Here is a 23,233-nt window from a genome sequence, read left to right on the forward strand (position 1 = left end):
ATGATTGCACATCAACTTCCAAATGCCTGCCACAAAATTGTTTATGTATTTACAGCTTGTATTGAGCAGAATTATATCAATAACTGCCTAGAAAACAGAAACTGTTTTCTATGTCTGATAAAGTGGTTTCTGTGCATCTGAATATTTACTGGTTTATATTATATCATAGACTTTAGGAATAACTATATCACCAATGTTACTGGCCTCTCTGAAAATATCTATCTTTTCTGGATTGTAACTAACCAACCATGAAAGAGAAGAAATAGCCACAGGGATTAGGAGACTGGTAATGAGATATGGAGTATTGGTTGTAGGGTTTCTCTTTCCTAGTGAACATTGCTCACAGCATAATTGATGTAAACTGACATTTTTGGAGTATCTGAGTTAGTTTCTACATATGCATAACATCCAACATCACTGCCGAATACAGTGCAGGATGTAACTTTTTAACCAGGGAATATTAGAATTCCAGTTTCCCAAAACTGTTTTATTAACCTGAGGTTAAAAAACAACACGTTAACTTGGTGGTCTGCCTTATCTAGCACATTTTCTCAAAAAAAAGAGAATCCTCCTCAAAACTTGCATTTGCTGCTTATAGCAGTTTGCTTTAATAAAAGCCGAGGCCTTCATCGCATAAAAGAATATGAATGTCTTGCCTGTTAATAACTGTTTCCTGTATGTGTGTTTAGTTGATGAAATAAACATGTAAAAGTGTAGGCAACACATTTATGTCAAGTAAGAAACCTATATATACAGAATGAATGAATAGTTTAACAAAATGCACCCCCCCATGACAGATAGGAGCTGTGCTGAGAAGTCAGGAAGGTAGATTCCCTTAGAGGAGTATCATTTGCCACTAGAGTTCTTGCTGTATGGCTAGTGCTTGAAAAATCCACATAATGACAAACAGGCAACTCCCCTGGCAGTTGGAGGCATCGTTTTCTGTAAGAATCTACACTTGACTTTGTTTTAAATCGCTGCTCCAGGCCAATGGGGGCTGCTGGAAGTGGCGCGGGCCAAGGGACATGCTGGCTGCTGCTTCCAGCAGCTCCCATTGGCCTGGAGCAGCAAACCGCTGCCAGTGGGAGCCACAATTGGCCAGACCTACAGACGTGGTAGGTGAATAAAGCGGCCCGGCCCTCCAGGGGCTTTCCCTGCACAAGCAGCAACCCCTGTTTGAGAAACCCTACTCTAGCCCTTTATTGTTCTGAAGACAACCTACAGGATTTCCACTACTACAGTGCTGTATTTTTGAGTCAGTGGACAGCCCTACTGCCTTTGCTGATGCTTAGAACTTTAAGTATCAGAAAAATGAAACTGTGAAGTCTCTCAGATAAGTTTTATTGGTGCTATTAATAGCAGCAGTATACTGGGGAAAATGTCATTCACTGTGCTACTTTTGGAGAAAGCTAGCATAAGTAGAAGCAAGTACTAAAAGCTATTTGTTAGGGGAGGATGACCTAACAAAGCAGAAGAGATGGGTAGTGTAGAAGAGGACCCCCAGTCTCTCATATCAGCCAGCAGCGTGGTGTTGCTGACACTAGCAGAATCCAGTTCTGTCCAATAGTCAGGAGACTCAAGAATTGGGAAGAGAGGACAGAGGGAGAAAATAGATCCTTCTAGCTTCCAGCATGGGGATGGGGTGTTTCAAACTCATCAGTTACCTACTAGCCAAAGATGACATGTAGCCACCTAGAAGATGAAGCACTTCAGCAGGGTCCCAGGACAGCACCCTGGTGCGAATATTTGCCCTCCTCTTCACCAATTCGGGTGTGTGTGTGTGTGTCAGCGTTGGAGGGGTTGCTGGTGCTCCCTTTCATCACCCCTAGCCTCTGCCCCTGACTGTGGCCCAGCCGCAGCTCTGTTCCCAGCTCTACCCTCAGCCTTGGCCCCAATAGATGCAACTCTGGCCCCAGACCTTGCCCCACCCCCAACTATGGCCTCCATCTCAGCCCCCATACGCAGTCTGTGCCCTGCTCCTGGCTCTGAGGTGCAGATGGGGTAAGTGGAGGAGTGACCCTTAAAACTTTGGGGACCACTGATCTAGATAATACTTGAGTGCAGGGGACTGGACTAAAAGAGCTCTTGAGGTCCCTTCTGGTCCTATGATTCTGTGCCACTGGAGTCCTGCAGCTCATTACTTGGTAGTTTAGCTCTTAAAATCTGAGCCTGGAACCAAAAAAGGTTGCTGCTTTGACTTTTGTGATGCTGGTGAGAGATTACGGGCATCTAGTACATTTCCCAGAAGTATATCTTAGATCATTAGGGTTGGAAAGGACCTCATCTAGTCCAACCCCCTGCTTGAAGCAGGACCAATCCCTAAACGGCTCTCTCAAGGATTGAGCTCACAAGCCTGAGTTTAGCAGGCTAATGCTCAAACCACTGAGCTATCCCTTCCCCCATAAGTAGAGAGACTCAGGGTATGGCTACATCTGGAATTTCAAAGCGCTGCCCCGGCAGCGCTGCGGGAGCGCTGCCGCGGCAGCGCTTTGAAGTGTGAGTGTAGTCAGAGCAGCAGCGCTGGGAGAGAGCTCTCCCAGCGCTGCATGTAAACCACATCCCTTACGGGTGTAGTGTGCAGCGCTGGGAGCCGCGCTCCCAGCGCTGCTGCCCTGATTACACTGACGCTTTACAGCGCTGTATCTTGCAGCGCCCAGGGGGGTGTTTTTTCACACCCCAGTTGCAGCGCTGTAAAGTGTGAGTGTAGCCAAGGCCTCAGAAATTTCCTAGTCATGGTATCTGATCTTCCACATGCAGATTAAAGATGGCCAATTAAAGGTATAGGTGGGAGGTTCTGTTTCTCTGTAACTTGATGGTGTCGAGCGTTCATGCCTTCTAGGTCTTGTCTATACTGGGGAAAGAATTTCAATTCTTGCTAATGTCTGTGCCAGTGAGAACCCTAGTACTAATGGTGCTCCAGCAGCTCTTTTAGCATTGTGGCAATCCAACGTTCTCAGCACAAGTCTACACAACATGGTGTTGAGCGCCACAGCTGGAACCAGAAGGCTGTCTATACCTAGTGTCGCAACCTACCAAAGGGGATAACTTTTTTTGTTAAAATTCCCAGTGTAGACAGACAAAATCTCAGCCGAGTTTAAGCAGTCTCTCACATTTGACAATGCCTGGCATTGATTTTTCTATAGTCATTATAATGAATTTTTACTGTGGTGGACCAACTGTTGCATATAACTTGATCTTGGGCATATTAATAGTGTTTGGAGAATCTTGGATGCTTCAGAGCTTCTGTTAAGATAACTAGACTAAAATAATGCCTTTTAAAAATATGTGGTATGGAAATAGGTTTCCAATATTTCTTGTTTTCAGTCCAAGCTTGATATCTTGCAAGAACTGAGGCTTTTGTAGCTATTTCGGCTTCTAGTTTTGACAGAAAATGAAGAGAGCTATGAAGGTTTTAGATAAACTAAAAGTTAATTATTGATTTTGGTTTCCCCTCTCTCTCTCTTTCCCCCTTCCACACCCCAAACCTCAGATTGTGTTTTTGGTTCAAGCTTGTTGCTTTTCTTTTATCTGAACCATTTAGCCTGTCACTGTTTGTTAATTTAGGGATTCCCATAAGCAGGCTCAAGGCAATGAGGGTATTTGAGTACAGCTGTCAGTATCTAATTATAAAGACTACTAAACAGCTAAAACTGTTTGTTTTTGCCCCTTTCACCATGTGATGTTAGCTCAAAATAGGTTAAAGAGACAGCAAAGTGTAAATTTCACAAGTTCAACCCATACAGTTTTCAGAAGAATGTAAGCAACTAATGCTATTTCATTTTGCAACAAAAGACCTGTCCTAGATATATCTAGGGCAGGGGTGGGCAAACTACAGCCCGGGGGCCGCATCCGGACCTCCAGACATTTTAATCCAGCCCTCGAGCTCTCACTGAGGAGCAGGGTCCAGGGCTTGCCCCACTTTGCACAGCTCCCAGAAGCAGCAGCACGTTCTCCCTCCGGCTCCTACGCATAGAGGCAGCCAGAGGGCTCCGCACACTCCCACAAGTGCCACCCCCGCAGCTCTCATTGGCCAGGAACTGTGGCCAATGTGAGCTGCAGGGGTGGCGCCTGCAGACAGGGCAGCGTGCAAAGATACCTGGCCGTGCCTCTGCTTAGGAGTCATAGGGGGACATGCCGCTGCTTCTGGGAGCTGCTGGAGGTATGCGTTGCCTGGAGCCTGCACCCCTGATCCCCTCCCACGCCCCAACCCTGATCCCCCTTGTCATGGTATAATTCCCCACTCTGAACCTTAGCATCCAAAAGATGGGGTACCAGCATGAATTCCTCTAAGCTCAATTACCAGCTTAGAACCTGTAGCGCTGCCACCAACCAGGAATTCCAGTGCCTGGTACACTCTGGTCCCCACAAAACCTTGCCCAGGGACCCCCAAGACCCAGACCCTCTGGATCTTAACACAAGGAAAGTAAACCCTTTCCCTCACCGTTGCCTCTCCCAGGCTTCCCCTCCCTGGGTTACCCTGGAAGATCACTGTGATTCAAACTCCTTGAATCACAAAACAGAGAGGAAAATTCACCTTCCTCCCTCCTTCTCTTTCCCCCTCTCAGACTCTTCCTGAGAGAGACAGTAATCCTGACACAGAGAGAAATTAGCCTTTCTCTCCCCCTTCCCTCCTTTCTCTCCACCAATTCCCTGGTGAATCCAGACCCAGTCCCCTGGGGTCTCACCAGAATAAAAAAACAATCAGGTTCTTAAACAAGAAAAGCTTTTAATTAAAGAGAGAAAAACAGTAAAAATTCTTTGTAAATTTAAAGTGGAATAGGTACAGGGTCTTTCAGCTATAGACACTGGGAATACTCTCCCAGCCTAAGTATACAAGTACAAATTAAAATCTTTTCAGCAAAATACCAATTTGAACTCCTTCCAACCAAATACACATAAGCCTAACTCGCCTTATCTGTCTAGTACTCACTATTCTGAACTTATAAGAGCCTGTATCAGGGAGATTGGAGAGAAACCTGGTTGCACGTCTGTTCACTCTGAGCCCCCAGAGTGAACAACAACCAAAACTAACAGCACAGCACAAAAACTTCCCTCCCTCAAGATTTGAAAGTATCCTGTCTTCTGATTGGTCCTCTGGTCAGGTGACAGCCAGGCTCACTGTTCTTGTTAACCCCTTCCAGGCAAAGAGATATAAAGTACTTCTGTGCTATTAACTTTTCTTATCTGTTTATGACACCCCTCATGCCCTCCAAACCCCTCGGTCCCAGCCCAGAGCACACTTCTGCACCCCCAGTCCCTCATCATCAGCCCCACCCCAGAGCCTGCACCCCCACACACACCCCAACCCACAATTTCATGAGCATTCATGGCCTGCCATACAATTTCCACACCCAGATGTGGCCCTCGGGCCAAAAAGTTTGCCCACCCATGATCTAGAGAGAGTTATGAAAGATCTGAGTTCTTACTGCTATATCAGAGACATCCATACTAACATGCATTGGGGGAGGACAGAGAACCCAAGGAACTAGGCAAGGTTCATCTTATAGATTTTTTTTAACTGTTCAGTGGATTTTGGAAATGAGTTTGAATAGGTTCCAGTCTTTGCTTATCCCCAGGATCCATAGGAACCCTTCTGGGATGTGGTATGGGTTGCCCTGTGATATTGTCCAGCCTGCTCTGCCCTAGGCAGCCTAGCTCTGCATTTGATATACTCTCCTGTCTTGGAAGTATTTTTGGATGTGGAGCAGAAATCAAGACTGCCTTTAGCAGCATTAACTTCTGCAAAGAAATCTTTTGGGTCATGAGGAGAGAATCAAGAGCAAGTGTGCCCCAATCTCTTCCCAGCCACTCCTAACTTTTCTAGAACTCCAGTTGGGTGTGAGAGGCATGCTGAAGAGTCACTACTTCCTGTGTTCCTCCTTCCCCCAATACTTCTCTACTCCCAGAGACAATCAGAGTTCTTCTATCTGGAATTACAGAACACTCGTATCCTTTGGTACTGAGCTTCCTGAAAATGGCTCATTTCAGTATGGAGATCTTATGTAAAAGTTCAAGGTCCTGAGTGTTTTGTTGCCTCATTATACATTACGGGTACATTTTGTTGTGAGCAACACATTGTATACAATTTAAAATTCAAGATGTGTATGTTCTTTATCTGCAGTCCCTATAGGGTTGACGCAGGAGTTGCTTTAAAAAAAAAACACTTAGCAAAGTTTTCCCTTATGGTTAGAATTTAATTTCAAACTCTTTTCTTTGTTAACTGGAAACTTTTCATCCATATACATTTCATTTATTTGATAACGGAATTGTGAAATCAGACTTTCAGTGTCTTACATCATCTGCACTGTGGATGAGTGTTAGTTTATTTCTAAAGAGCTAAATCTGTTTTGCTCAGGGTAGTGCTTCTGCAATTTCCTAATGAGAGTGCTTTTGCTCCTGGGCCAGTGCTTCAGTGAGTACCTTATAAAGGCTGGCCCTCACTAAAGCAGATTAGAGGGCAATGCATTTACAGCTAAATATAGAACAAGGCAAATCCTATGCTCCTCCGCATAACTACTCAAGAGTCACTGCTGTTGTACTGAACCTTTGTTGATTAAATTTACTGCAAGTGGTAAGTCTCTTGTTTTGTTCTGTTTGTTCCCAGGTTCTATTAAAGGGCATCTCTTTGATGTCCAGAAAAACAATTTTAAAATCTAATTGTCAAGCTTCAGGTATGTGAAAAATGTTTTTTAGTATTTGAAAAAAAAGACCTCCCCATCCCCCAGAACAAGGAAAATGTGCAGTAGTAAAAATTAATGTAAAAACAGAAGACTGCACAGCTGCTGGGAAGTCTTATCTACTTCGCTGTGGGGAAGGCAGGGTGGCTTTCCATTCCGCTATCCCCAAAGGAAAGCTGGTGTTTTTTCACCAAAGGAGTTACGGTGTATTAATTCAAGTCTGCTGGCTTGTTTATGCTCTGAAGGGTTGTGACAATAGGATTAATTAATGCATATTGTATAGTTAGCTTTGTTTTCTTTCCCAGGCTGCTGTAAGGTTTCCGTATCTTCTTGAAACTAACATCATGTTTGCTGCAATGAGAGAACATTCTTCCCAACCAAATGAGACACTATGATGACCAGCAGAACACAAACATAAAATCCACTATTAGTAGCAGACTTACGGAAATGCAGATTTTTTTAATTTTTTTTTTTAGTACACATCAAACTCATTCACAAATGGTTTGTTGTTAGGCAAAATAGATACGTCAGATCTAGCCAGTCACTAGCTAGAAGACTTAAAACCTGCAGGCACTGGTGGCAGTATTATTTGTCTACTTCATGTAGAAAGCATGCACTGGTGATCTAGATATGTTGTCGGATGGTAAAGGGCTATATCTGTCTTTCTCCTACCTCCTTCTCTGAAGTTCCTGAGCACTCCACAAGAGAGACTGCTGGACTCTGCTCATTGGAGAGCCTTAGCTCCTACAATACTTTCTAAGCTTCACTGTGCCATCTCATACACCATCCTTGATTTTAACTCACAGAATGCAAGTAAGAGCATAAGGACGGCCATACGGGGTCAGACCAAAGGTCCATCTAGCTCAGTATCCTGTCTTCAGACACTGGCCAATGCTAGGTGCCCCAGAAGGAATGAACATAATAGGTAATCATCAAGTGATCCATTCCTTGTTGCTCATTCCCAGCTTCTGGTAAACAAAGGCTAGGGATACCTTCCCTGCCCATCCTGGCTAATATCTATTGATGGACCTATCCTCCATGAATTTATCTAGTTCTTTTTTGAGCCTTGTTATAGTCTTGGTCTTCACAACATCCTCAGACAAGGAGTTTCACAGGTTGACTGCGTTGTGTGGAAAAAATACATTCTTTTGTTTGTTTTAAACCCGCTGTCTATTAATTTCATTTGACCCCTACTTTGTGTGTTATGAGCAGGAAATAACACTTCCTGATTTACTTTCTCCACACCAATCATGATTTTATAGACCTCTATTATACCCCCCCTTAGTCATCTTTTTTCCAAGCTCAGAAGTCCCAGTCTTATCAATCTCTCCTCATACGGCAACCATTCCGTACCCCCTAATCATTTTTGTTGCCCTTTTCTGAATCCTTGCCAATTCCAATTTATCTTTTTTGAGATGGGGCGACCACATCTGCACACAGTATTCAAGATGTGGGTGTACCCTGGATTTATATATTTTCTATCTTATTATCTATCCCTTTCTTAATGATGCCCAACACTGTTCGCTTTTTTGACTGCCACTGCATATTGAGTGGATGTTTTCAAAGAACTAGTCACAATGACTCCAAGATGTCTTTCTTGAGTGGTAACGGCTAATTTAGACCCCATTTTTTTTATATGTATAGTTGGGATTATGTATTCCAATGTGCATTACTTTGCATTTATCCACATTGACTTTCATCTGTCATTTTGTTGCCCAGTCACCCAGTTTTGAGAGATCCTTTTGTCTCTCTTTGCAGTCTGCCTGGGACTTAAGTAGGCAAATACATTGCCAGAAGGTTGGCTACGCAGTTTAACTGTACCTTCTTTAAATGTTCTTAATTTCTGGTAAAACTGTAGCTTGTTTTTTGGTTTGTTTTTGAGAGAGAGGATATTCTCAGTATGCAAAACTGTAACTGCTGGTTGGGTCTTTTCTTATGTTACAACTTGAAGGCAGCAAAGCTAATCGTGACTCTAAACTTTTCTGGCCCTTTATGCTTTCTCTTTCAAGTGTGCTGGCATTTCCTAACCCCAGATAAATCATAGTTCTGGACTAGAAAACACTGATCTGCTGAGTTACAAAAGTGAAACACTGTTGGCACGACCAACAGAGGGGCCAGCTAGTGACATCATAAGGGTTGTTAAATAATTAAAAAATAATCGCAATTAATCACAATTAATTCACAGCTATTTTTTTAATCGCACTGTTAAACAATTATAGAATACCAATTTAAATATATTATAAATATTTTCATGTTTTCAAATATGTTGATTTTAATTACAACACAAAATACAAAGTGTACAATGCTCACTTTATATTTTTATTACAAATATTTTTGCTTTAAAAAAGATAAACAAAATAGAGTATTTTTCAATTCACCTCATAAGTACTGTAGTGTAATCTCTGTATTGTGAAAGTGCAACTTACAAATGTAGAATTTATTTTTTTACACAACTGCCCTCAAAAACAAAACAATATGAAATTGTAGAACATGCAAGGTATTTCCATGCCAGCTATGCTAAACATTCGTATGCCCCTTCATACTTCGACTTGCAACACTGGCTACAACTGTGCCATGCAAATGTCTGTTCTCATTTTCAGGTGACATTGTAAATGAGAATCGGGCAGCATTATTTCCTGTAAATGTAAACAGACTTGTTTGTCATAGCGATTGGCTGAACAAGAAGTAGTACTGAGTGGATTTGTAGAAGATAAATTGAAAAATACTATTTCTGTTGTTTATCTTTTTTACAGTGAAAATATTTGTAATAAAAATAATATAAAGTTAGCACTGTACACTTTGTATTCCATGTTGTAATTGAAATCAGTCTTTTTGAAAAGTAGAAAAAATCCAAAAATATTTATTATATGTTTAAATTGGTATTCTATAATTGTTTAACAGTGCAATTAAAACCATGATTATTCACAACTTTTTTAAAAAATTGAGTTAATTTGTTTTACATTAATCATATGCCCTAGCTGTGATTAATTGACAGCCCTAATTATAACTGGGAAAAAATAGACATCTCACAAATTGGAGTAGATTATATCACTAGAGCATTGTTGGGAGGGTTGTTCAAAAACTAATTTCCTTGGATACTGAAAACTAACTCGCAGATTCTTCCAATTAACTGTACAGTAATTTGTAATTGATAGAATCTGTCCAGCTGTGAAACCAAAAATTCACTTTGTTCAGCCTAGGAGGAGCTGATGGCATGTGTAGTGTGTGCTTTGAAACCAGTCGCATGAGTGAGACTTGCTGCAGAATAAATCTTCTGTATAGCATCTATAAACAAATGGGCCTAAAATGAGGTAGAGTGTCTGTGTGTAAATGTGGGTGCATTAAACTTATTGGGTGATTGTGTTTTGTTGGGTTTTTTTAGGTGTGTTTTTTTTTTTTGACTGTCACTAAAACTTGATTTGCGATAGGTAAAACTTGAGGGTGCTCTCAGATGAGTCAAGAATCTTGGTAGAGTTTTATGTCCTGAATTATGTGAAATGGCTTACCCAGTCCAAACAATAACCTCCTCTGTGGGGAGGGTGGGGGGGAGAGGTAAGAGAACTGGTAGGTACAATGAAACTTCATTATATTCGCTGTATACTACTTATTTGCATTCATTTAACAATATAGGGTGTGAAGCTTATGCAAAATATAGCTATGTAATTAAATCCATTACACTAATATACTCAAAACTGAAGAATAGTGGTTCTCATCAGATAATATGCTACAGTATTTAATAATTATGATTGAGTAAAAGTTTAATCAAAACTGCCATAGTAATCTCACATTAATTGAGGTCTGTATGTAAGGAATACTCTCCAATAATTTAGGCCCAATATTTGTCCTAGCTTGAAAATCTAGATGGCATTCTATTAAATAATATCAAGTATCTATTTAAATACAGAATTGCTGATGGAGGAAAACTAGCTACCATTTTATGCGAGACACAGAAGGCGATGACTTCTCTTCCCAGTTCTTTAGTAGCTAATAAGCAAGTCATGGTTATAAATGCTTGAATAGGGCAGGAAAATGTATTTGGGAGAAATATTTGCCAAAGACTTGATCCTGTAAACATTTTTGTTATAGAACCCATATTGATTTCCATGGCACTCTGTAAGGCATGAGTTGTCATTTGTTTTTCGTCACTAAGGGCTAGATTATTGCAGCCCTTTGCTAGTTGTGCATGGGAGTCAGGTTCCCCCTGACTTTCTTGCTCAGATTTTTAGTCTGCTAATGACGACAGCAGCGGCTATTCTCCCTGCAAGCTAATAGGTAGTGAAGCGGCAGAGAGTGGGAGGATCCATGCCTCCGTGCTCCCCTTCCTGCCAGCCTGAGTAGTTGACTGGGTGCTGAAGACAAGAGTAAGTTGCTCTCTGAAAAGGTGTGAAGTAATTTACTCCCTCCTCAGAGTGAGGGGCAATCGGGAGGAATTGTGACTTTTGTAAATCACAGTTTGGTCTTTCCTGAGCCAGTGAAGCAGCCGGTTGTCCCCTACGAGGTCAAATAATAAGGTTTCAATCTAGTCTTAAGTGTTTCTGGGTTTTAGTTTTGTTTTTTATCTTAAAAATCAGCTAAATTCTATTATGATGATACCAGTATATATAAATTTACAAATCATGATCCTATAGAAGATCCTATGGCTGGTTAAATCTGGCCCTTATTAGAGCTAGGATTATTCTTAGTCCTGAGACTCATGATCTAATACTGTAATTAATTTCTCTCTTTACATCTCTTGAAATAGAGGCAAGACAAATGATATTGTGACAATACAACTTTTGAGATTATTTTCTGGTACATTTCTGTGTAGAATGAAAGTTTCCATTTTTATAATATTGTCATGAATCAAGCTTTGTCAGGGAAACAAATTTCAATCAAATTATGCTAAAATTATAGCTCTGTTTGCCTTTAAAATAAAAAAAACTATTTTTACATGAATTTTTCATCAGCGTTGCTTGAATCTATGAATTTTTTTGCTTTACTGTCACGTTACCGTGTTGTCTGTAAGTACTCTGATTAAATTGATATATGTAGTTAAACTATTTTTCTTTCTCTTGCAGAAATTTTATGAATAAGCATCAGAAGCCGGTGCTAACAGGCCAGCGGTTCAAAACTAGGAAGAGGGGTAGGATAAATGCTTTATTTTTTTCCCTCTTCATGAAGGTGATTAGAATTATCACCATCATATAAAGCTTTGCTTGCTGTTCTCTCATTTGAAAGTTTAGTAGGATTAAGGTGTCCCCTCCTGCCCACCACCATCCTCCCATCAGTGTTAAGGATACTGTTAGTGTTTTTAACGTAACTAAAGTTGATGCTTTTTGTATACATTTAGGACTACATATAAGACACTTGGAGCTTGGCTTTGTTTGTATTAGTGTGCAGTAGCCTCAGGAAAGAGCAAGTTTTTAACCAGGATTACAGAAGATTTGGATATTAGGAAGCATAGTTGATGATGATTAGACACTTCTTCCAGCTGCCACCGTAAAGGCACATTTTTTTTTATTAAGAAAGCACAACTACCAAAAGTTTCTTAAAAGACAAGCAGTATTCAGAAATGAACTTCAGCTGATAAGGTTTTTAGAGTCAAATCTATGCAATCCCCCAGAACAGGCCCCTAATTTCTACCCCTGAAACTGGAGGTGTGTTCTACACTTAGATTTCATCAACCAAGTAACAAGTATGAACTTATCAGAAACTATAATAGCCTTAATAAGGAGCCACAGACAGTCTCCGTGAGTAGTCCAATCTATCTTGCCACCCAGGCAAACTTGCCTCTGTGATAGATGGTCCCTTACACCAAAAATCACAACAATATCCAGGTTACCCCCAGTCCCAAAGGACCAGTCACTTACCCCAGGTCAAGTGCACCTTAGATATCTCACCAAAGACAATGCGTATAGCCAGTCTTACAATAGGTATAAGGCTAAAGCAGGTACACACGTACAGTGTGATACAATCTTAGGTTCCAAAAGATGATAGTAGCTGATATAATATGCAAGCTTTATATGCCCTTTAGGGCTAACTCAAACTAAACAGCTGAAGATCTCTTGCTTGTGCTTAGAAATCTTCGCATCTTCAAGTTCAAGCAGCATAGGGATATCAATTTCTCAACATGTATTTTTATTCCCTTCTCATAGTGATCAAGCAGCGATGGGATGGGGCTTGTGCGTTATCCTCTTCAGAGGTGTAGGGGAAGCAATCTATAGAGTCTTTTGTCCACAGTCGCTTCTCTGATGTCTGTAGACCTTCTTTTGTTGGGAGAGGAGATAACAGCTCTTGTTGTAAACTAGCACTTCACACTTGGTAAAATGCTTCTTCCCTGACTGTGGGATTTACAGTCTTAGCAAACATTTTAAAGTTGCAGAGCCAACATTTAAACATTACTTTATAATATGGGATACAGATATTATAAGTAGGATTAATACATGTAGCATCCTACAAGATTCCATAAAGTTAAACACATTCTTAAAAGTGTAATATCTATTTTAACAGTACTACCACACAGGTAAGCCAGACCAGTTTCCAGCTATGCATTTGTCAGTGTTCAGTGAGGCCTGGGGACTTGGTATGAGATGGCACTGGGTTTGCCAAAATCACCAAGGTATTCTAGTGAAATATAATGTATTTTACAGCTCACTGGCTTCTGTAGGTTGTGTTTAGTCTGGGAATTGGGCCATGTCATAAACAGATAAGTAAGAGTTAATAGAACAAAAGTACTTCATATCTCTTTTGCCTGTAAAGGGTTAACAAGATCAGTGAGCCTGGCTGTCACCTGACCAGAGGACCAATCAGGGGACAGGATACTTTCAAATCTTGAGGGAGGGAAGTTTGTGTGTGTCCTGTTAGATTTTGGTGGTTGTTCTCTCTGGGTTCTGAGAGTGACCAGACGTGCAGCCAGGTTTCTCTCCAATCTCCCTGATACAGGTTCTTATAGATTCAAAATAGTAAGTACTAGGTGGTAAGGCGAGTTAGGCTTATGTTTGTTTTCTTTATTTGCAAATGTGTATTTGGCTGGAGGAGTTCAAATTTGTATTTTGCTGAAAGGATTTTAATTTGTACTTGTATACTTGGGCTGGGAGGGTATTCCCAGTGTCTATAGCTGAAAGACCCTGTAACATATTCCATCTTAAATTTACAAATATAATTTTTACTGTTTTTTCTTTCTTTAATTTAAAAGCTTTTCTTGTTTAAGAACCTGATTGTTTGTTTTTTTTATTCTGGTGAGACCCCAGGGGACTGGGTCTGGATTCACCAGGGAATTGGTGGGGAGAAAGGAGGGAAGGGGGAGAGAGAGGCTAATTTTCTGTCTGTGTTAGAATTACTTTCTCTCTCAGGGAGAGTCTGGGAGGGGGAGAGACAAGGAGGGAGGAAGGTGAATTTTCCTCTCTGTTTTAAGATTCAAGGAGTTTGAATCACAGTGATCTTCCAGGGTAACCCAGAGAGGGGAAGCCTGGGAGAGGCAACTGTGAGGGAAAGGGTTTACTTTCCTTGTGTTAAGATCCAGAGGGTCTGGGTCTTGGGAGTCCCCGGCAAGGTTTTGCGGGGACCAGAGTGTACCAGGCACTGGAATTCCTGGTTGGTGGCAGCGCTACAAGTACTAAGCTGGTAATTGAGCTTAGAGGAATTCATGCTGGTACCCCATCTTTTGGACGCTAAGGTTCAGAGTGGGGAATTATACCATGACAGGCCAATAAAGGGCTGCTTACCAGTAGTTCACGTTGACTGTGAAGAGAAACAATTGGTAATAATGGATGTGATACTACAGAAACCACTATGAGCAAAGTGTGTGTGTGTGTGAGAGAGAGAGAAAGAGAGAGAGAATATGAATTATAGATATAACCTGGCTGCTATAGTAATTTATTCTATTATCTGTAATTTAACCTGGATTTTAACTGCTCTGGTTTACAATGGATTTATCAGAACAGTTACATGATATTGTTTGTTTGCAGCTAATTAAAATGAGTTTCATTGTGTATCCTTTTAAATTATTGGTTTATCTTTTCTGGAGAGGCTTTTGGAGCTGTATGTCTCTTGACCTCTCCTCCAGTAAATTATGATAGTCTGCTAATAGCTATAATACATGGCTTACTATGCCACTCGTATGCATGTTTCATTGGTGGCTCTGTTGTTTTTGGTGCTCTTTTTTTTTTTTTAAAAAAAAGAGTTCTCGTGTGTCCTTGGCAAAACTAATCTTCCTTAATTAAGTGGCCCAAGAATCAAGTTCAAGATCCTCAGTGGCCTGGGCCATTAGTGGTGGTCTGCCCATGTGGTGCTCTAGCATGTCAGCTTCTGAAGAGGGATTTAGCTTGATGGGAACCATTGCTGCTACTCTCTTCCCAGCTGTGTTTTGTCTGTTTGGGCTCCCCTTGCCCTCTGCCTACCTCCCAACCTTGCCAGAGGAGCTGTGTGCAACATGACAATTCCTTGGAGGCTAGCCTGCCATGAGACATAAAAACAGCTGTTCGAAACAGCGATCAGAGCAGTCACGGTAGGATACCTTTTGGAGGCTACTAAAGTCAATGCAAGTAACGCAGCGTCTACAGTGACACTGCATTGACCTAACTGCGTCAACCTAAGTGCAATATTAAGTCAGCGTAGCATGCGAGTTACATCGGCAGGAGCGACATTTTAGCTTAGATGCTTACAGAGTTAGGTTGCCATAAGCTGCCTTGCATTGACCTAATTCTATAGTGTAGACCAGGCGAAAGTGACTGGATTGTGGGTGGCTCACTTTTAGGGTGCCAAACTTGGAAACCCTGTTTTTTTTCAGCAGGCAGTTCTCAGCTTGCTTCCTGCTTAGCTGTTATGTTGTATTACAGCAGTGCTCCAAATGTGTTGGGTGCTGTGGAGACATTTAGGAAGATGCAGTTCCTTCCCTGAAGAGCTTAGTTATCTGCTGGCAACTAAAGAAATTGCTAACATACATCTGTTAACAGTGCCTTAGTTGCCTGGAGTTAAAATTACTAAAGCTGGAGAAGGAAGAGTGGGGGGAGGGGACAACTGGAGTGGTGTTGCAATGTGTGATAGTCTAAGATGCAGTCCCTTTGGGCTTCCCCTGGGTAGGGTGACTAAATGTTGCACTCTGGCCTCTACTATCCGGTTACTTGCACAAATAGGAGAATTCTAGTGAGCTCTTGGTCAGTGCAGTCTTTCCTACACTCCTGAATGCTGTTTTTTTAGTGGTCCTATCTGCAGTAGTTGGGATCAGGCCAGGATTTGTGGACATGGCACAGATATACACGAGCCTACCATATTGGAGCATAGATGTGACTGTCCAGCGTATTCCTTTCCTCTTGTGTTTCAGGCTCCTGTGAAGTGAGAGAGAAGATAGGGCCTGGAGCAAAATCACCAGTGCCTGACCAGGCTAGAAAAACACATGCCCACATAAAACACTGTAGGTGTCACATGGGCCCAGTGGCATATTGGCAATGCTTCATGCCAGCACATGAGACCCAGATCTATTCCTGTGATATCAGAGATGGGAGTATATCCTTCAGAAACACACAGTCTGACAAACTAAAGAACCATGCAGATGCTATTAGCCAGAAAGTTGGTGAGTATGGGTAAACTGCAGTATAGGAGGAAGTGAAGAAAAAGGAAATCCAGGTGCCATTCAGGAAGAAAATTGTTCAGTAGAAAGTCAAAGTAAACACTAATACACTAAAATGAGGTCAGAAAGGGGACGGGATGGATTGTGTGGAGGAATGAATTCAGTTTCCCTGGCTTGTGAGCCTTTTGTTGAAGGGTTAAGATTCATTTGTTGAAGAGGAAAATTCAAATGTATTTTATGATGTGGTGCATCTGTACAGAAGGGAAGAGAGTGACTTCTGGAAACGAAATGAGGGGAACTGCTAGCTGGCTCTAATTATGCACTTGAAAACTTCACATACTGTTCCTGTTCCATGATGACAGCTTCTTATTCAGCTTGTTGTGCTGGTTCAGCACATCACTTCTAGGGATGCAAGTTGTTAAGAAAACAACATTTCACTAATGACGTGTATCACTCTTCGGGCAATTTTTTTTAAAAAAAATCCTCTTCCTACACATGTTAGATTGCAACAGAGAAGAAAATATTAGGACATTCCAGATGGGAAGAGGCTTGTAGGCAGGAAAAGTATCTGGGTTTAAAGTAATTGTAGAAAATATTAGTGGTGCTGGTGTTTGTGTTGCACCGTGATCCACAGCCCCCATAGTGCTAGACACAGTGAAGCCCTCCAAATTTAACACATTGAGTATTTTTAAACCTGCCTGTCTGAAAAATATAAAAATATCCATACGTTTAAAACTCTTAGGGGTACGGACTTTGTCTTCTTAACTGTCTGTAAAGCACCTAGTATGCTGTTGATATCGTGTGAATAATACATACTCTTGTGGTTCCCCAAGGAGGAATAGTTTTGTACTTCCTTTGGTGGTTTGGTAGCATTTGTGATTCTTCTCCTGGTATTGTGTTTCTTGTGCACAAATAAAAGCATTTTGGGCGTTAGTACACATTAAGGTGAAATGATTGCTTTTTATAGTCCACGCTGAGAAGTACTCTCGGAGGCTCAAGATATCTGTGAATAAGCAGCATGACTGCTCAGAATGACTCTGCTACAGTTTTTCTCCATGGATTTTCCTGGAACACTAACTTTCACACTAAGCCCTCTCTTTTCTTTCCATTCCCTTTTATGCCCTGCCAAAATCCCCGCTGAGTTACTTTCGTTATCAATACCTGCACTGAAACTCCTTACAGACCATTGCAGAGTATTTTCATTACATGCCCCACAGCTCCTGGGACCTGCTGCAATAGGAGGTGTAGTTTGAATAGGGCTAGTTTAAGGGTGCAGTAGCAGAACCATTTGCTTGATCTGGGTTTTTAATAGATCTTCATTTTTACTAGTAAATGAGAGGTTTATTCCTTCATGTGCAGAGTCTATTATATTCTTAAGTAATTGGTGCTGTTATGTGATCATATGACTTGGCACCAATATCTAACACAGAAGACAAAATGCTGTGTAAAATTCATGATTGTTTCTGTTTTAAACACTCTCATGCCTGGTCTGTGCTGCACAAGTAGGTTGGCAGCTACACACTACAGCCCTGTCCCACTGATGTAAGTGCCTTACGCCTCTCATGGAGGTGGAGTTACGTCGGTGTAGTTAGGGCGATGCAGTGTCCGTGTAGACACTGCATTCCTTACATTGACTCTTGGCTGTCTTGTCAATTCCAGGGCTTTGCTGGATCTCTGCTCCAAGCCATGCCGTCACCCAGGCTCCCAGCTTGGACTGCTGCCCAGGCTTCCCTCTGGCTCCTCGCTTCCTGCTGGGACCACGGCAGCCGACCAGACTGTTAGTTCCCCAGCAGGAGCATGGCAGGTGACTGGACTTCGGGTGCAAATCTCACAGCTGGAGGCAAGAAGCCAAGAGTGGCTGCCCCCCAGCTCTGGGCAGGAAGTGAGGAGGCAAGAAGCCCAGGAGGACAGCAGGGCTCCCAGTGGGAAGATGTGTGGAACTGAGAGCCCTGGCTCTCAGCCCCCCACGCTCCCTCTCTTTGGTCAGTGGAAGTGCTCTGGTGAGGACACACACCACTGACAGAAGGAGAATAGTGTGGACATCAGCCACTGTAGTAATTACTGCTGTGGCTGTAAATCAACCTAATCTAAGTCGATTTAAGAGTATAGTGTAGACATGCTCTCAGACATAAGCCATTCAAAGCGCACAAGTGTAAATCCTTGCTTTGCTGGGAGGTTTCAGGTGTACATAGCTCCCTATTAGCAGCTTGTTAGTTTATTAAAGAAAGAAGAAGCAACAGGAGGTATATGTATATGTGTCTAAGCTTAATCTAGATTTGCAAGTACATCCATTATGACTAAGGACCTTGACTTAGACATGCTGTCTGAAGGTCAAAGTGAGCATTTTAATCAAGGTTTTCTACTGAGGACTGAACTAGGTGATGCATCATTGACTATTACTCTCCTCTGTTTCAAGAGCTGCTGCTCTCTGTCAATCTGGGGAACAACTGGTGACAACACCATGTAACCCCCCCGACCCACACTCCTCCGTGCTGATAGAACATAGAAGTTTGTTGGTTGTTGTGATCTTTTCTCTTCACCAAGATTTGCATACGTCAGTGCATGAATTAAGTTGCAGTTTAAATTCCAAGAACATCAGAAAATGAAAGTTCCTGCCGCACTTTTAACTAGGCAGCTTTGCACAGCCTGTATTTTATCATCTAATTTAACAACATATATAGTAACGTATTGAGGAATGCATTTAGTAAGAGAAATAGCAATAGAAAATTGTACATATATACAGTTTAATTTTGTATTAATGGATTTCTTCTATTTAATTTTCCCAAGGTAGGTTGTGCATATTCCTTTTTAGTTTTTGAAAAAGAAGGGGGAGAGAAAAAAGTACAATTCCCAGAACTAACAAAAGCCAACTGATACTTGTGAAATAGGATAATCAGAATGGGAAATAGGTTATGCTCCCATACCACAGACATGTCAGTTGTTGTCTAATATGTAAATCTAAGCATACAGATGTCTGGTTGACTTTTGTTTGTTTGTTTTTTCCTTTCCTAGATGAAAAGGAGAAATTTGAACCCACAGTTTTCAGGGATACAATCATCCAAGGCCTCAATGAAGCTGGGAATGATCTGGAGGCTGTAGCCAAGTTTCTGGACTCAACAGGTTCAAGGCTAGATTATCGTCGCTATGCTGATACGCTGTTTGATATCCTGATAGCTGGCAGCATGTTAGGTAAACTTTGCGCAACTTGTTGATGCTAGAAAATTTCTGTACATAACATTTTAGTGGAGGAATGTGGTTAAATAGTGTACACTTTGCTCCACAAAAGCTATTAACTCTGCCCTCAGTACTATCTATCTAGGTACTTATTTAGTCTGCAATCAGATAGGTGGTGGTATTATTTATTATTGTGTTATGGTAGTGCCTAGGGACCCCAGTCCTAGATGAGAATCCTACAGTGCAAACAAAAAATGCCCTGAGGCGCTTACAATCCACATATAAGAGAGGCGACCAATGAATACAACAGACAGGCCAAATGTGTTGGCATGAACAGCATAGGAGGAGAGGAAGATGCACAGAACATGGTACAGGAGGAGAGGAAGATGCTAAGGCAGCTTTTTGTATGAAATGAAGAGGAGAAAGCTGCTGTAATCAAAGGGAAGGATGATCATGATTTGGGCAAGGGCTTTTTGCAGTAAGGATCAAGGAGAGAAGAACTGTTGTTTTGTTAAGAGCTGTTTATGTAGAGGAGGAAGCAACAGGATTTGGTGACAGCCTGAATGTGGAAGGAGAATGCAACACAAAGACAGTGAGCCTGGGTGATGTGGCAGACAGTGGAGTTGTTGGTGGGAACTAAGGGGGTTTGGAAGGAAAGTAAGCCGAGTGTTTTGTGGTGGTGAGTTTGAGATGGTAGCAAGTTGTAAAGATGTGACTGGGAGAAGGGTATCTGGAGATGCAGGAATGGACATATGAGACAAGGTTACTGTTAGGTACATGTAAGAGTCTGGATTTAAAGATAACAATGGGTAAGTGAAAGCAGGACCTGCTCTAGGCACCAGCAAAACAAGCACATGCTTGGGGTGGCACATTTCCAGGGACGGCAACCTAGAGCCGGCCCTGGGTAGGAGCTCTGTAGCAGAAGAAGCCCTGCATGTTAACCATGAAGGTGTCCGTGAACTCAAAGCAATAAGCCAGTATCACGGTCCCTGCCATGATCACCATCTGGAAGTAAAGCATGCTGGTGAGCGCAGAGGGCACAGGCACTCTGGCTCTGGTGGCCGCGGCAGCCCCCCTCCCAGTCTGCACACTCCGTCCGCTCCCTGGCAGCATCCACCGGGGGAGGAGGCAGCTAGTCCCAGCCAGCAGTGGCAGTGGCACCCGGGCACAGGCTGGAGCACATGGGCTGCGCAGGAGGCTGGTTAGTTCCGGGCAGCGGCTCGGTTCATGAGCTAACGCTGAGCAGCTGCACCCATGCACAAGCCCATGCCCATGCGCTGCTCCTGTCAGGCAGCTGCGCCCAGGCACAGGCTCGTGCACTGGGGGAGCAGGCGGCAGCTAGACCCAGGCAGCAGCGCCAGCTCCATCCAGGCATGTGCAGGGGGAGGTGGGTCCCCTCCCTGGAGCAGCCCCTGACCACTGGAGTGGGGAGCCTGGCTGAGAAGCGGATCCAAGTGTTGCCCTCTCCAGTGGCTCTGGGGCCCCAGCGTTCGAGCAAAGCCCGCCCCCGGGCAGGTGCCTGATGCCTCTGCCCAGCACCAGCCTCCCGCAGGCGGGAAGGGGGGCAGGAATCCCAGTCACTCCAAGCCCACCAGCTCAGTCCGCATGAGCCCGACTCTGGGCAGGCAACGCAGCCGCCGCTTCTGGGCTGCCAAATCCAACACCCTTTCCCCTCTTAGGATTCTGTGTCTTTGTTCAAACAGCTGGAGCAATAATTGCCCGTGCTGAGCAGCTTTGTGCACAGCCCCTACCGCCACCTCCTCCACTCTAGCTACTTGCTAGACTTGGCGGTGCAGAGCTGTCCTCCACGCCAGCGATGCCAGCCTGTGAGAAACACACACGCTGTCAGACTCCTCATCATCTGCTTTAACCTCGCTTTCCAAATTGCTGCACAGGGAGTTTAGCAAAGGGCGCACGCCCGCCCCAAACCCTGCCCAAAACTTTGCCCTATTGCAGTTTGTTTGCAAGACAAGCACATTGATGCGGTCTCTTTAGTGCCAACGCTAGGTGCAGCTCGCGATCAGCAGGCAGTGGGCAGCTCCCTAGAGGACCCTCGAGGCAGTCCCACCTGGAGCACTCCAGTGGGCAGTGAGAGGGAGGGGAGAGCCTCAGAATGGACTGAAAGCTCCCCAGAGCCTATTTCACCACCAGGCTTATCGAATTTTAATTTAGTTAACAAGGTTGGTCTATAAGAGGCTGATCCCATACCCACTGAAGTCGGCAGCCCTCTTTCCATTGTCTTCAGTGAGCCTCTGATCAGACCCTTAGCGCACACTTCCTATGCTCTGCTTCTTATGTGAAAACAACTTCATTCCAAGGACAAATATTTAATGAGATGAGCAATAAGAATGTTTAAATTTCTAATAAATACTCAGAAACCACAATATATTTCTCAATAGTACTATAACAGCAGTACAATGGTTAAATGCTTTTACTGTGTTCTTCAAATGCTTTATATGTATATTTCCTTCATATAAGCTGCTCCAACACATGAATAAGATCTTACCTGAAAGAGGACAATGTATATTTAACTTTGGTAAAATAAAACAAATAAATACTCCATCCTTTGGGGAAATCACATTTACAGTATAAATGGAAAAAGGAGTCTTATTTAAAAATGCAAGCATTTTAAAGATTAAACAAAAATGGTAAATTCTTTTACAGATGTACCAATATATTCTTCAAAAAGTTATGCTCTGAGATCAGAATTCCAAAAAATAAATACAGATAACAAGTAACTTTCAGGTTGTGCCCCAAAAGGGCAAAAGCCAGAGGCTGTAGTCAAAAAGCTCAAATGGTCTTTTGCAAGGCCAAACTGTTAACCTTAAATCCATTTTAAACTTTACTTGGCTTTGTTACTACAATCAATCAGTCTGATCTCAGTTGTAAACCAGTTCTGACAGTTATTTTTTCCCTCTCCTGCCCGAGCAAAGGAACCTCCACAGATTTTGTGTGTGCTTTACCATTTTTCCTGTGCTATACTAACAAGAAATACTCCCTACAGAAGGACTGGCTTAGCATAGCATGGAAATGTGGCACTGGAACAGCAATAGGGTTGGCAGATTCTGTCACTTTGGTAAAGAACGTGCTGAATAGGAGAATTTATTTAGAAAATGGGGAAAATTATTATTTCAAACACACATACAGCTTTGAGAAAAGTCAGATTCACTTATACCGAAAAATTGGACTCAGAATTAGTCACAGTTGATTAGACCAAGACAAGTGTTTCTCAAACATTTCTCAGTGCTTAAAATTAAATGAGTACACTAGTAGGAAATTGTTTTATTTCACTAACTACAAATTCTGTTTTCATTTTTTTAATTTTAAACAGTCAAAAAACAAAACAAAAAAACATTGCAAAGTGCAAATGTGTAAAAGCCAAAAAAAAGCGGGGGGGAGCCAAATCTTTTTTTGCTTGGGGCGGCAAAAAGCCTAGAGCCAGCTCTGAGTGAAAGGGACTACAGGAAATCACCCAGAGAGAGAGGGGAATGCTCAGAGGATTACTGACATACAGATTAGTTACTAGTATCTCAACAACTGTATTTATAGCAGTGAATTTGAGTGTGCAGCAGTATTTTCCCTTTACTCTTCAGTTACTTTGACTGCAGTTTCTAAAACAGTGGTGGGCAACCTGTGGTCCCTGTGGCCTGCCATTTCCTACAGCTCCCATTGGCCGGGAACGGTGAACCGCTGCCACTAAGAGGTTGCCCACCACTGTTCTAAAAGGAATAAGCTCTGATCCTATTTACATAGTTACTGGATGAGCTATATAGAACCAGCCCACATCTGCTTCAAAATATTTCAGCATAATGGTATGGGATGAAAACTCTATTGT

The 23,233-nt window shown here is 42.4% G+C and overlaps 1 protein-coding gene across 1 annotated transcript in view; it reads left to right on the forward strand.

Moving 5' to 3' along the window:
- BZW2 (basic leucine zipper and W2 domains 2) overlaps positions 1–23,233 on the forward strand; it is an 89,697-nt gene that overhangs the window by 21,715 nt on the left and 44,749 nt on the right. The window contains exons 2-3 of the mRNA XM_050938791.1: positions 11,735–11,799; positions 19,237–19,413. Of these exons, the coding sequence (XP_050794748.1) occupies positions 11,735–11,799; positions 19,237–19,413 (242 nt within the window). The remainder of the gene's footprint in view (positions 1–11,734; positions 11,800–19,236; positions 19,414–23,233) is intronic.

The sequence above is a fragment of the Gopherus flavomarginatus genome, chromosome 2 (genome assembly GCF_025201925.1).
Source record: "Gopherus flavomarginatus isolate rGopFla2 chromosome 2, rGopFla2.mat.asm, whole genome shotgun sequence".
NCBI lineage: Eukaryota > Metazoa > Chordata > Testudines > Testudinidae > Gopherus > Gopherus flavomarginatus.